This window comes from Pipistrellus kuhlii, unplaced genomic scaffold, assembly GCF_014108245.1.
Source record: "Pipistrellus kuhlii isolate mPipKuh1 unplaced genomic scaffold, mPipKuh1.p scaffold_m20_p_1, whole genome shotgun sequence".
Classification (NCBI taxonomy): Eukaryota; Metazoa; Chordata; class Mammalia; order Chiroptera; family Vespertilionidae; genus Pipistrellus; species Pipistrellus kuhlii.
The window spans coordinates 118807902-118821488 of NW_023425404.1; the positions used below are offsets into that span (position 1 = coordinate 118807902).

The 13587-nt window shown below is 38.6% G+C and overlaps 1 protein-coding gene across 4 annotated transcripts in view; it reads right to left on the reverse strand.

The window, feature by feature from the left end:
* The window catches only part of SFMBT2 (Scm like with four mbt domains 2), a 201255-nt gene that overhangs the window by 52112 nt on the left and 135556 nt on the right, over positions 1-13587 (reverse strand). For all 4 annotated transcript variants that reach the window (XM_045588599.1, XM_045588594.1, XM_036461294.2 and 1 more), the window contains one exon: positions 3111-3193. In XM_045588599.1, coding sequence (XP_045444555.1) covers positions 3111-3193 — 83 coding nt within the window. The remainder of the gene's footprint in view (positions 1-3110; positions 3194-13587) is intronic.

Genomic DNA, 13587 nt, shown 5'->3' on the forward strand with positions numbered 1-13587 from the left:
GATGATCACCCCACGGCCTTCTTTTTATTAAACACCTGCCTCCCAGCCCCCAGTATCTGCCTGCTTTTGTTCCTGTTCCTTCAGTAGCTGTTTTCATCCTGCCCAGTGTTTAGTTACTATCTGTAAGAGGATGGATTCAGTATTGAGCTTAGCCATTACATTCACTTTTAAATAAGTATGATACAAAAATTTCCAGTCACCCACTTCTATAAATTTTAACCAGATATTACCATATTATATAAATATATATGTTTTGAAATCTATAAACTGAGATAAACAAGTTTCTGCCAGTAACAGATTACATCTCTTAGTTGCGATGGAAGGAAACGAAGGTAATTCACATTTACATATCTTTTTTTTTTTTTAATATATTTTATTGATTTTTCACAGAGAGGGATAGAGAGTTAGAAACATCGATGAGAGAGAATCATCGATCAGCTGCCTCTTGCACACCCTCCACCAGGAATGTGCCCGCAACCAAGGTACATGCCCTTGCCCGGAATCGAACCCGGGACCTTTCAGTCCGCAGGCCGACGCTCTATCCACTGAGTCAAACCGGTCCCCGCACACATTTACATGTCTTTTTATATAAGCTAAGTTGAAATGAAAGTCTATCTCTATGTAAACAGAACAAAATTATCCAATGTATGTTAAGAGACCAGTTTGCTCTTTTCCTTTATATTTCCTTGAAAATAGGAATCAAAGCTACTCTATGTGGGCTATTTTCCTACAAATCATCCTAACTTATGCACACATATTGTGTATTGAGCTTCTTTCTGGTAATACAATTTGATAGACTGGCTGCCTGTAAAGTCTCTAAGTAAGTTAAAATGCCATTTATTCTACTTAATAAGGGAAAGCTACAACCACATAGCCTCGATTTGAGGGTAATTTATAAAGGATCAATGGCAAAACCGTTATCTGTGAGTTTATTTTACAAAGCATTTGGCTGTGTCAATCCATTTTAGAACTGCCTGTGATTGTTAAACATCCTCAGGGAAATGTCATCCATGTATCCACTTCTAAACTACCTCTCCTCTGGTATACACAAGATGTATGATTAAAAAGTAAACTCATAATAAGCATCTCACTAAAGATCACTGCAAAGTACCAGTAATGCAGCCCATACATCAACAGGCAGATAACAATCCTGTTGATTAAATAAACGAGGAGCCTGAAAAAAGGGACATATTTGTAACAAGCACAACCCTAATAAATACACCAATGCATTTACTAGAAAAGATGTAATCTGGGTAGCTAAATCCTAAAAGCTCAGAGGCCACCTGGGGATGTGGCTACTTGCTCCGCTATTAAGATGCATTTGCTCAACAGCTGGCTGAATGGGAGCAGAGGACAGATAAAAAGAAGCCTTGGTGTCACCGAAGAAACTCCTCCTTAAATACAGGACCAGGGGAGACGGGAGGTTTTCCTTCCCAAAGCTGAAGAATCAGGGAAGGGATTTTTATCATTTTCAGGTAGAAAGCACAAAGTAAAGGGGTTTCAGGATAGGATGAAGTGTTTCCAGGATCCTAAACGAAAGGCCAGAAGGCCAGTAGTTTTTGTCACAAGGGATGTCAACATGGTAAAAAGGTCAATAAAACTGCATTGGACTTCATAAGCCTTGAGTGCTAACGGGCTGCTATCCTCGTGGTGGCATGATCACACAGCTAGCTGCCCCCTTCAAACCACCTAAACACTCACCAGGCAGTTCTTTCAACTACAGAACTGCCTTTGTGCAAAGGCCGTGTCATCCAAGTGGAAAGTCCATTTAATCATTTACAAAGCTTTGATTTCCACTCTGCCACTGATTTGTTTCTGTATTTTGGAGTACAAGTTGACCCAATAATCAAACTACTTAATTCTCCAAAATCCATTTTTGGCTTATGCTCAGTTTTGAGTTTCTCTCTACTAAGTCAACCCTTTCCTCTTCTCAGTTTTCATATTCTGTTACCCTGCAGAACAAACTATAGGTGGGGCGGCAATGATTCAGCAGCGATAGAAGAACATGTCTAGAAAACAAGTCTGTGATTCAGGAGTACTCTGCACTTAGTATCTGCAGTCCTCAGCTGGAGGACTGTCTTTTCTCAGCACAAAGAATTAGCTTCATCATGAAACATGTGTTCAACGCACTAAGCTATATATTGATGCCTCATTCTTAAATCAGAGATACTAATCTACGTCTCTTTTCATAGTTCCCCAGGGCTGATGAAATATAAATGAATAATTTATAAACTACTCAATACAACCAATTCTGATAACAAAGCAAATACATACATGTATGAGCGAGTGCACACACACACACACACACACAGCTTTTTTATTTGTCACAAAAATCCTATTACTATGCCAATAAGTTCTATTTGAACGAGGTAGAGGCGTAAAGTAAGCAAAGTACAAACTTGTTGGACTAGCATCCTAGAAAAATAATCCAAGGCAAAAAAAAAAAAGATCATATTTTAAGAATATTTCTCAAATACAGAGAATCTGTACCTATTGATGAGCTTATCAATATTATACCCCATAGTCACCAATAGCTATGCATACAAAGTGCACAGCTATTGGTAGCACAGGTGGCTGGCCATCCACCAGTTTGTCCTCTCTTTTCTATAGTATGGAGTCACAGCTGAGGAACTAGCCAGGGCTTCTCCTAGCCTCATTCATGGTGCAGATGAGGGACTGATTCTCACTGAGAGAAAGGGAACAGAGTAGTGTGTGTCAATACTGGCTGCCCTGCTTAGAACTAGAGCTGTCTTCTCTCCCTATCTGCTCACCAGATCCAGGGACTGAGACCAAAACATATATAGCTCAAGGCTCACCACAATGAGAAGAATCACCCAGAAACCCAATACATCCAGGACCCTTCCCTCAGTGAGAACTAAATGTATAGCATGGTTAAGCCACTGCTCATTCAATAATCAATTTGTTACTATCTCCCAGAATTACTCTAATAGACAAGCTAAAAGGAGGACTTTTCAAAAACTATGAAAGTTTTGGTGTTCTATGGAACATAGCAGCATTCTACGCTTGCTCAATAAATAAAAAAACAATTGATGGCACTTATGGTGAGCAACATCTGTGGTAAAAGGAGTAGCAAGAAACGAGCGTCTTACATTTTTGAAGCAGAAAGGAGGTGCTTCTTCCGTTCCATGCTGCTTGTGGTAATCGGCCCAGTCAAAGTCCTGGCTGGTGTAACCTGCGCGGGACAGAACAGGGCAACATTAATCAGGCTAAACACCAACAGTGAACAGCTTCACAGTGCCACTAATTAAAATAATGAGGGGTGCAAGGTTAGGCAAGTCTTTTCTTAAGCCTCACAGCACATCAGATTTCAGGAGAGTCGAATGAGATATTTTGAAAAATGTGAAGTACTGCATACAGGTTAGGGTGCACCATTATTTCCAGAATGCGGTGCCCGAAACCAGATAAATTCAAGGTGGAATTGACCACACCAGTGCATAGCAATGGATAGATCTGTTCTGAAGAATAGATAATATTGAGGGAGGGGATTGAGCAACAACTAGTCATATATGCTAAATTTAATGAGATTCAGATCTTACCAAAGTGGTTTTTTCTTTCTTTATTCATTTGATTTTTTTTTGGGGGGGGGTACACTTATAGAATATATATATCCATCATACCCACCCAAGACATGGGAGAGGAAAACAGTTCAAAATTATAAAATAAGAACGACACTGAGTGAATGGCTTAAGTTAGATGGGAAAATACATCTTAATGTGTGAGTATTTGCATTTCCTGAGAAAAAAGGACTGATAGGAATGAAAAATACAGTAGTAATCAGAATTCATTGAAACTGTACAAAATGTTACTATACTCTTCATTTAGTGTTCTCCCTTTAATAGTTTAAGTGTATGTAAAATACATTTAAGTATATTTATAACTGAAAGTTCACTTAACATGGGGACTTTAGTTCCTAAATCCCATAGTTGCAGAGTAATGACATAAATTTTTTACTAAAGAAACTCAAGATAACATTTGCCTCCTACCTCCATCTGTACTCACAAGTACAAAATAATGTTCTTTTTATTAAGTAAGCACAATTTACCTAATTTTTCCCAAGATGGCGGGATTAACCTTCTCTGGCCCAGAGGCTGACCTTTGACCCTCCCATGAGCTGCTCCCCATCAGTGGCAGAGGTACCCACTTCCTTGTAAGATGTCCCTCTCATTCTATGAAGACTGACAAGTCCTCACTTCCTTCCCATAAGGAGATAAGAAGTCTCAGAGTTTTGAGGTGCTATGTACTCTTTCTAGCTGGTTCTGAATGGGGCCAGCAACATCTTCCGGCTGCTCTGCCCCTCCAGCCAGAGGCTCCAACAGCAGCAGAGGTTTCTGGGAGGGATCAACCCAACTTTCTTCTGAATATTCATAAGCAAAACAAAACGTGTGTTAAACAAGGCAATGCAAGTTCCTGTGTAATTACTACAACCCGCCACTTGAAGAGCAGTAGACTGTCTGGAACTGTTTTGAGTTAAATACTCAAATTAATGTATAAGTAAAGGAGAATCCCAACTGGTGAGAAGTTACCTAACAGTACAAAGGGTACTGAAACCAGAAGGAAGACTGATTTTAGATCCAGTTCTCCAAGAACTAGATGGACCAATGTGAAAGTACCATATTTTTCGGACCATAAGACGCACTTTCCCCCCCCCCCCCAGAAGTGGGGGGCAAAAGTCCCTGCGTCTTATGGTCCAAATATAGCCTACACATATACTTTAAAAAAAAAGTTTTTTTACTCGGCTCCGTGTGGTCTCTGTGTGCTTGCCTGGCTCTAAAATGGTTCTAAATGCTGCTGTTTACTTTACAGGGTTGATTACATGTGTTTATGACTGTGATGTTGGGTTTTAATGCACATAAAATATTTTAGGACACTATTTGTTTCAGAATCTTTTTTTCTTCATTTCCCTTCTCTAAAAACTGGTGCGTCTTATGGTCCGGAGCGTCTTATGGTCCGAAAAATACGGTAAATTAAACCTTGTATGCAACAGACTTTCTCTACTACTTCACAAAATAAAGAGACGATCTTATAAAGCCCCCTCTAGCTGCTGCATTCCATGACTCAGAACCACCACCACTGATAGTTCACTGTTGCTGCTTAGGGTTTTTTTCTTTTCCTCTGTGCTTACTGTCCTTGTCTGCTCCCAGGAGAAACGTGTGGCAGGGCTGACAGAGATTACGTGACAAGACATTCCTTAGATGAGTTCTCAATTGAACAGCTGACAAGATGACCCCCTGCAACAGGACCTGATTTGTCCCATGGTGGGGCCAGCCGACTCTGTTACAAAGTCAAGGTCTCTGTTCCATCTCTTCCCTACACTTCTGCTGCTTCCTTACTTAATTTTGTGAATGAGGAAGCCTCATCAAGATCACAGGTGAAGAGAAAAATTAGAGGGAAAAATATATAAATAGTAAATTATGTTCTGAGATAACATGAAATTTAGGTATTTAAAAAAATATATTTTTAGCCGAAACCGGTTTGGCTCAGTGGATAGAGCATCTGCCTGCGGACTGAAGGGTCCCTGGTTTGATTCCGGTCAAAGGCATGTACCTTGGTTATGAGCACATTCCCAGTAGGGGCTGTGCAGGAGACAGCTGATCAATGTTTCTCTTTCATCAATATTTCTAACTCTATCCCTCTCCCTTTCTCTCTGAAATCAATTATATATAATTGATTTTTTACAGAGATGAAGGAAGAGGGAGAGAAAGATAAAAACATCAGTGATGAGAAAGAATCACTGATCAGCCGCCTCCTGCAGGCCACACACTGGGGATCAAGCCCACAACCTGGGTATGTGCCCTGACTGGGAATCAAACCATGATTTATTGGTTCATAAGTCGATGCTCAACCACTGAGCCATGCCAGTTGGGTGAAATGTATGGTCAATATCTGTTCAGATAAAATTTTCAACTCAGAAATTGCCTCTACTTCTACAGACAGACATTTAGCAGGGTTCTCTAGTATTCAGTACCTAATTGCCAACTCCAGTGGACTTCAACTCCCTCTATAAAATGCTCTGCTCCATTGTTTCTTGGACCAACACTCATCCTCTACATCCAGACTTCACGATTCTATGGGAGCCATTTTTAATCTAATAATCTCAAGGGATAACCAAGTCTTGTTAAGTATGTAAGCAATGCTAGAACTCTCTCCTTTCCCTGAACATTTGAACAACCAATACTCCTCCTCCTCCTCCTCCTTCTCCTCCTTGTCTTAGGGACCTTTATTCACTCCATCACTTAAAATTCTTTTCCTTCGGGTTGATAGGGTTGATAATGAGGTCTCTTTGTAAGGCAGTTTTGTGACAGTTCAGAAAATAACTGCTACATAAAAACAAATTGCTATGGCTTGTATAATAGAGACAACAGGGGTCAATTATACCCATTAATCAACAAAGACAGAACAAGAAGTACTAGGGCTTAACTGCAGCCAGGAAAACATGTTTTAAAGCCAGAGAGAGGGAAATAGCAGAGGGGAAAAGAAAATGAAGGCAAATCAAAACCCCTTAGGCTATTAAAATTTGCAGCTAGCTGCCATAGGAGACTGTTGAACCACAACCATTAGAGTTATTTCAGCTTTTATTAGTGTTTATTCTGAATGAAGTTCCAACTGTTACAGATCCAAAAGGGAACAGGTCGATGACCCATTTCCATATGACACAAATTAATTGGCATAAAGCAGCTCCACTTGCAAACATTGCTATTGGCAGTGCAAGTAGACAATTGTTTTTAAAAACGGTTTGGCAGTAAAAACGTTCATGGACTTTGACACAATTTCTTTTCTAGGAACTTATCCCATAAAAACAAACCTAGAAATACAAAAAAGAATGCTATATGTTAGGGGTGTCGAACTCAATCAGAGAAGGGGCCAAAATCTAAAATCCAGCCTAAATCGCGGGCTGAATGGTTTACTGAACAGTCATAAACTGTCATTGTGATGGAAACGCAGCGGAGTGCAGTGATGACAGCGCGGTGCGGGCCACATTGCAAGGCCTGGCGGGACGGATTTGGCCCGCGGGCCGTGTGTTTGACACATGTGCTATATGTTAAGATATAATGGCACTATTATTGATAATACTAGCTGGGGGTGAGTGGAGGGCGGATGGGGAGAGCTTTGTATCCAAATATAGAAAATGTTTTGAAACTTATCCAAGTCCATGACAAGTGATGTAGACATGAAACTGCACAGTCAGTTTTTAAAAAAGGTCGTGATAAATGATTGCTATGGTTTTATTTTATTTTTTATTACATGTATTTTTATTGACTTCAGAGAAGAAGGGAGAGGAAGAGAGAGATAGAAACATTAATGATGAGAGAGAATCATTTATGGGCTGCCTCTTACACAGCTCCTACTGGAGATCAAGCCTGAAACCCAGGCATGCAATCTTGATCGTAATTGAACCCAGGACCCTTCAGTTCACAGGCCAACGCTCTATCCACTGAACCAAACCGGCTAGAACAGTGGTAAGCAAACTCATTAGTCAACAGAGCCAAATATCAACAATACAATGACTGGAATTTCTTTTGAGAGCCAAATTTTTTTAATTTAAACTATATAGATAGGTACATTATTATTAACTTAATTAGGGTACTCCTAAGCTGGCCTTTGCTAAAAATTCAAGGGACCAAAGAGCTGTGTGTGGCTCGCGAGCTGCAGTTTGCTGACCACTGGGCTATGGGTGATTGCTATGATTTTAAAAAAAAAAAAAAAAATGGTATAAGCATATTCAGAATTACTTAATTTATATTAAAAATACGCAAAATTAAAAAATAAAAGAAAGAAAAACCTAGTGATAAATATCAAAATAACTAACTGAGTGGTGGGATTCCTGGATACTTTTTTTCCCTACCTCTTGGTACTTTCCAAGCCTTCACTCATGATCACGAGCTACTTCAATAATAAAAATTACTTGAAAGCATAACATCTTTGCTCTATTTTAAAAGCTAATCAACGCACTGGTCAATCAATCAAGGGTTGATTCATTATATGACTGCCTCCCCACAGCTGTCCTCTCACTTCTGGTGTGCTTACAGATTCCTGATGGTTTTCAGTTCCCACAGGAAGTCAGATCTCTCCTCAGTACCTGCAATCGAATCGGGGCAACCCTGAGATAACCATGGTGGTCAGGCCTGTAGCCAGTGATTTGGGATGGAGGGGAAGAGAGGGTTACAAAAAAAATATTTCCCTTTAATAAAAGACAGGATAGGAATAAGGGCTGCTCCTCTATGCTGGGTAAATGTGGGGGGGGGGGGGGAAACACAACCTTGTACAGTCTTAATAAAAAATAAAAACAGCAAAAGAATATCATGTTTGCCATCTCCCTGATTGGCAAAATGAAAAAATAGTAATATGAATCCACCCTGTAATGACTGTTGGGAAGCAGATACTTTTTTTTTTTTTTTCTGATTGGTATCTAGCTTGAATAACGATTGCAGGAGTCAATTTGGCAACATGAACCAAATTTTTAAGAAAGTGTCTGCTTCTCCACTCTAGCCATTTGTTCATTTACACACCCATTCATTTAGAAATATTTAGTAAGTGCATGCTGTACGCTAGGCAGGGTTTTAACACTAGGAATACAGAAATGGACAAAACTGACACAAATCCTTACTTCACAGAGCGAACACTTCAGTGAGAGGAAACAGATTATACACAAATGTAAAAAGTCAAGTGATCACAAGTGCTAGAGAGAGAAAGTGGACAAAAGGCGTAGGAAGGGCTGCATCAAGGGAGCCCTTAAGGAAAAACTGAAACGTAGAGGAATGGTGGAAGCGAACCATGTGCCAGGCAGAGGGACTGGAAACTGCAAAAGCAAAGTTCTAGCAAAATATTTCAAGTTACAAAAAGACAATATAATAAAATGTCAATTTTCCTAAGTTAACCTATATATCCAATGCAATTGTGATTGATATTAAAGAGGGCAGCCAAACAGATCACCTCAAAATGCAGGACTGAGGAAGGGAAGAGTGTGACCAGCTGAGGGCACAGTGAGTGCCAATGTCCTATGGAGGGGATGTGCCTGCCCCTGGTCCAGGAAGGACAAGGAGGCTGGAGTGAGGGAGTAGACTGGGGAATCTCTTCAGAGATGCGGCATTGTAGGCTGTTGCCATGACCAGAACTTGGCCACTGCGTGAGGTCTGAGCAGACAGAGGAGGAACAAGTGTGCTTTACAGTTGACTACGGTGTTGAGAGTAAACTGAGGAAAGCAGGAGGCCACTGCAAGTAACCCAGGTGAGATTTAAAGGATCCCTGAACCCAGGAGGTGGTGATGAGGCGTGATCAGATCCCAAAAATATCAACAGGATTCACAATGGATCAGACATGGGGCGCCAGAACTAGAGAGGCCAGCATGCCTCAGTTCTTCGTTATATCTGTAATGTTTTATTTCACTTTTAAAAAATCAGAATCAAATATGGCAAAACGTCACATCTCAGTCATGGTGGCAGGTCCATGAGAGTGGGTTCATTTTCTGTCCTTTTGGTATGTGGCAAATATCACAGATTACAAAATGGGCTGCATTCATCAGTCAGTGTCCAGGAAAAGAGAATTCCAGCAAGGGTCACTACTCTGTGTCCCGATAATAATTAAAATACACCCTTACTTCCTAAACTTAAGATGGCCAGCTAGTAGACATGAAGTGTTAAAATAAGCGATTTTCTTCAGCCTTCGCTCAGACATTTTACAACAGAAATGAAAAGCTAAACATTTTCTACAAAGATCTCCAAGTGGGATGTTCTCTCCATTCATTCTACCGCTAGTCTTTGATGTTCCCCGCCATGGAGGTTAGTGAAATCATTTTGAAATAGCAAATCATGGTTGATACCCTATATGCATTTTTGCTTAGATGATTTATTATCTTGTTTGATCACTTTTAATGCCTATAAAATTGAATTCTTCACTGGGTTTAAAGGGATGGAGTAAAACCCCCAGGCTCTGTCCCTGGCTTTATAGAAAAGCATTTGCTCACGCACAGAGAGCTCCGAAAAAGTCATACCTACTCCAGCTTAGATGGCTTGTCTCTACAGCCTGGAAACAGACTTCAAAAAAATAAGAATGAAGTTAAAACAATGTAAGTAAGGACCTATGTTTCTACACATCTCCTAGACCACTGATTGTCTTTTATTTCATCATCTGCTGCTTTCCACTGACTGGGGAATGAATAGGATATCCTTTTGCTACTGGGCAACACGAAATTATAAACAGTGTTTATGACTGGATAGGAAACCAAAACAATATATTACACTTGTGGAAAACATACACACAGCATATCTAAACACCTCTCAGCATGTAGAATAAATCATACATACGCTCTTTATAAAGAATTTAAGTTAAAAATAAAAAAATTAGTTCAAAGACAGTGTATACTTTCATACATTAATAAAGCAAAGAATGGTGTTTTAAAAGAATTCTACAACATAACTCCCAGCCCGGGTCTGACTACCAAAGACATTAACAAATTCCCTCACAAGAAAACAATCAAATCAGCATTAGGGAAATCCCCACCACCTCCTCTAAACTGTATTTCATTTTAATTACAAAAATGAACACATTCCCCTCTCACAAAAAGGTAAGGGAGCTCAATAAGTAAAGCTGTGACTTTGTTAGATCTGCAAGCACTTGGAAAATTATACCTGAGAACTGAAATTTTCCAAATGCTCTGACATAGAGACAATTCCAGTCACAGAAGAGCCATGGTCCACTGACATCAGCTAATCCTCTCTAAGGACACCCAATAGCCCTACATTCCTGAGGACAGCTTTTATGAATATAACAGTGACAGACAACAGGAGTAAATGGTGGATTAGGTTATAAACATAAACACACACACACACACACACACACACACACACACACACACACACACAATTTGGGTTCTTAAGACTAGGGTTTTTAGCCCGTACTTCTGCCTCAGTACTTGAAAAATTTACACCAGAGCTTCAATTTACCTACAAGTAAAATGATTAAAGCTGATGAAATCATCTTTAAGATCCCTTTTAGTTATAAAAACTCTCTACTCTTAATAATAGGTTTATTTTTAATACATAATACATTATGTTAGATCAAAAATAAAAATACTCTTAAAAGTATTCTGCTCAGAGTCTCACTCATACCCTCACTTCCATCTGTCCTGCTCGCAACCTTTATAACTTGGAACCTCAATTCAGAATTCTCATTTTTATTAGTTCCTTTTTGTGTTTAGTTTCATATACAATTTTTTTTTAATTTTATCTTTATTGTTGAAAGTATTACAGATGCTCCTTCCCCCCCACCCCCATAACCCCCTTCCTTTTTGCTCCCACCTCCTCCCCAGACCTTCATTGCACTATTGTCTATCCACGGGTATTGCATATATGCATATAAATTCTTTGGTTAATATCTTCCCGCCCTCTCCCTTTCCTCTGAGATTCCTCTGTCTGTTAGATGTTTCCATGTCTCTGGATCTGTTTTGTTTTGTCAGCTTATTTTGTTCTTTTGATTCCATAAGTGATCAAGTGGGATTTATCCCAGGGATGCAAAACTGGTACAATATTCATGAATCAATAAATGTGATACACCACAAAAACAAATTGAAAGACAAAAATCACATCATATCAATAGACATAGAAAAGGCATTTCACAAAATCAAACACCCATTTTTAATAAAAACTCTCAGCGAAGTAGGAAGAGAGGGATCATGTCTCAACATAATGAAGGCCGTATATGACAAACCTACAGCCAACATCATAATCAATGGGCAAAACTAAAATCATTTTCCTAAAAAGAGGAATAAGACAGGGATGTCAGCTTTCACCATTCTTATTCAACATAGTACTAGAAGTCCTAGCCACATCAATCAGACAAGAAGAAAATAAAAAGCATCCAAATTGGAAAGGAGGAAGTAAAAATGTCATTACTAGTTTCTTATGTAACCTGACAGTTACATAGCAAACAAATATTTTTCTTTATCTCTTTTCTAACAAGAAGTGTCATGCTATAATCTACTGATCTTTATCACTTGCAGCATATCTTGGAGCACTTCTCATATCAGTACACAGAGATTTCCTCATTCTTTTTAACAATTGCATAGTTTTCATTATATGGATATCTAAAATCTATTTAATCCATACAGATAAGCACTTGGACTTTTTCCAGTATTTGCTATTACATTATCATGCTGCAAAGAACAAACTTTTTTGCATATTATCTGCACAGTGTATCTTCAGGAGAGATTTCCAGGAATAAAACTACGGAGTCAAAGGGTAAAATGCATTTATAATTTTAGTAAAATTTGACAAAATACCTTGGACACAGTTTGCACCTACCTGCACTGTCACCAGCAAATCTGGGAATTCTTGTTCCTCCACACACTCATCAAAACAAAATTTTTTTTCTTTCTCTTTTGGTTTTCTACCTCATTTTATAAATGCATGCCATCTCAATATGATTTTCACTCACATTTCTCTTACTGTGATATGTTTGAATAAGAGTCCTTATGTTTCTTTTAATTGTGGACTATCTGTTGATATTCTGAAAGCTGGTCTTTTTCTTACTGGCTTATTAGTGAAATCTGTACTGTTTCAAGATAACAATCCAGTAGCCAAAACACAACCCGTATAGATTACCAGTGGATCCCTGACTAATGATACTGATCACTTCTTAAGTGTTTTAAGTGGGGGATTTTTTTAAAGGCTTATCATGAAAATTTCTTATTAGAAGATATTAACCACCATACTCAATATTCCACAACAACATTCATGAAGAAATTTTCTTTTGTGTGTGTGTGATTTTTCAAAAGGCACCTTCATTTTTAACAGGGGAAGAAATCATTTGGAAAACTACATAAAGATAGTTTCATTTCATCTTATATCACAAATACTTGGGTGACAGAGAAGAAATAATAAATGTGGCTAAATGTTAGGTTTAAAAAGCTTAGTATATTAAAACACTCAATATTCTAAATACATTTGAATAGTCATTTCATTACACATTAGTTCAGTACACTAATCTAAAACAACTTTCTTAATATCATGAAATGCAATCATCCAAATAAACACATACATTTTCCTAGTAAATATTTAAGCTATGGCTACAATCACTTTTCTAAAAAACACATTTTAAGAGTTATAATTCATAAGAAGCACAGTAGAAATTCTGGTAAACATTAAACCTCTGCCATAATGAAATAATCAAGCAGACAAAATGCATGTATTAATACTTCCCTTTTTTTTCATTATGTAAGGAAATGGCCAACCAATGTTTTTAAAATTCTTAAATAGATCTTATTACTAACTAGACATCTGCAAAGTCCAACTAAGAAGCATTTTAGAGATCTAGGAAAAAACTTCCTTCAATGGCATGAAACCCATCCACGCACATGGTTTGATTAGGGCGGTTACAAGGAAGCAACAGTGGCCCAAGGGGCCTTCGAACTCCACAAGTGACCTAGTGCTAACAGTTCACAGCAGGAAAGGCCTTGTATTATCTACCATCAATACATATTTTATCATAAATAGCTAGATAGTCATTTTAAGGGACTATAAAAACACTTAGACTTTTGTCATTTCTTTGATTCTGTGCGCCTGTGGAATACCA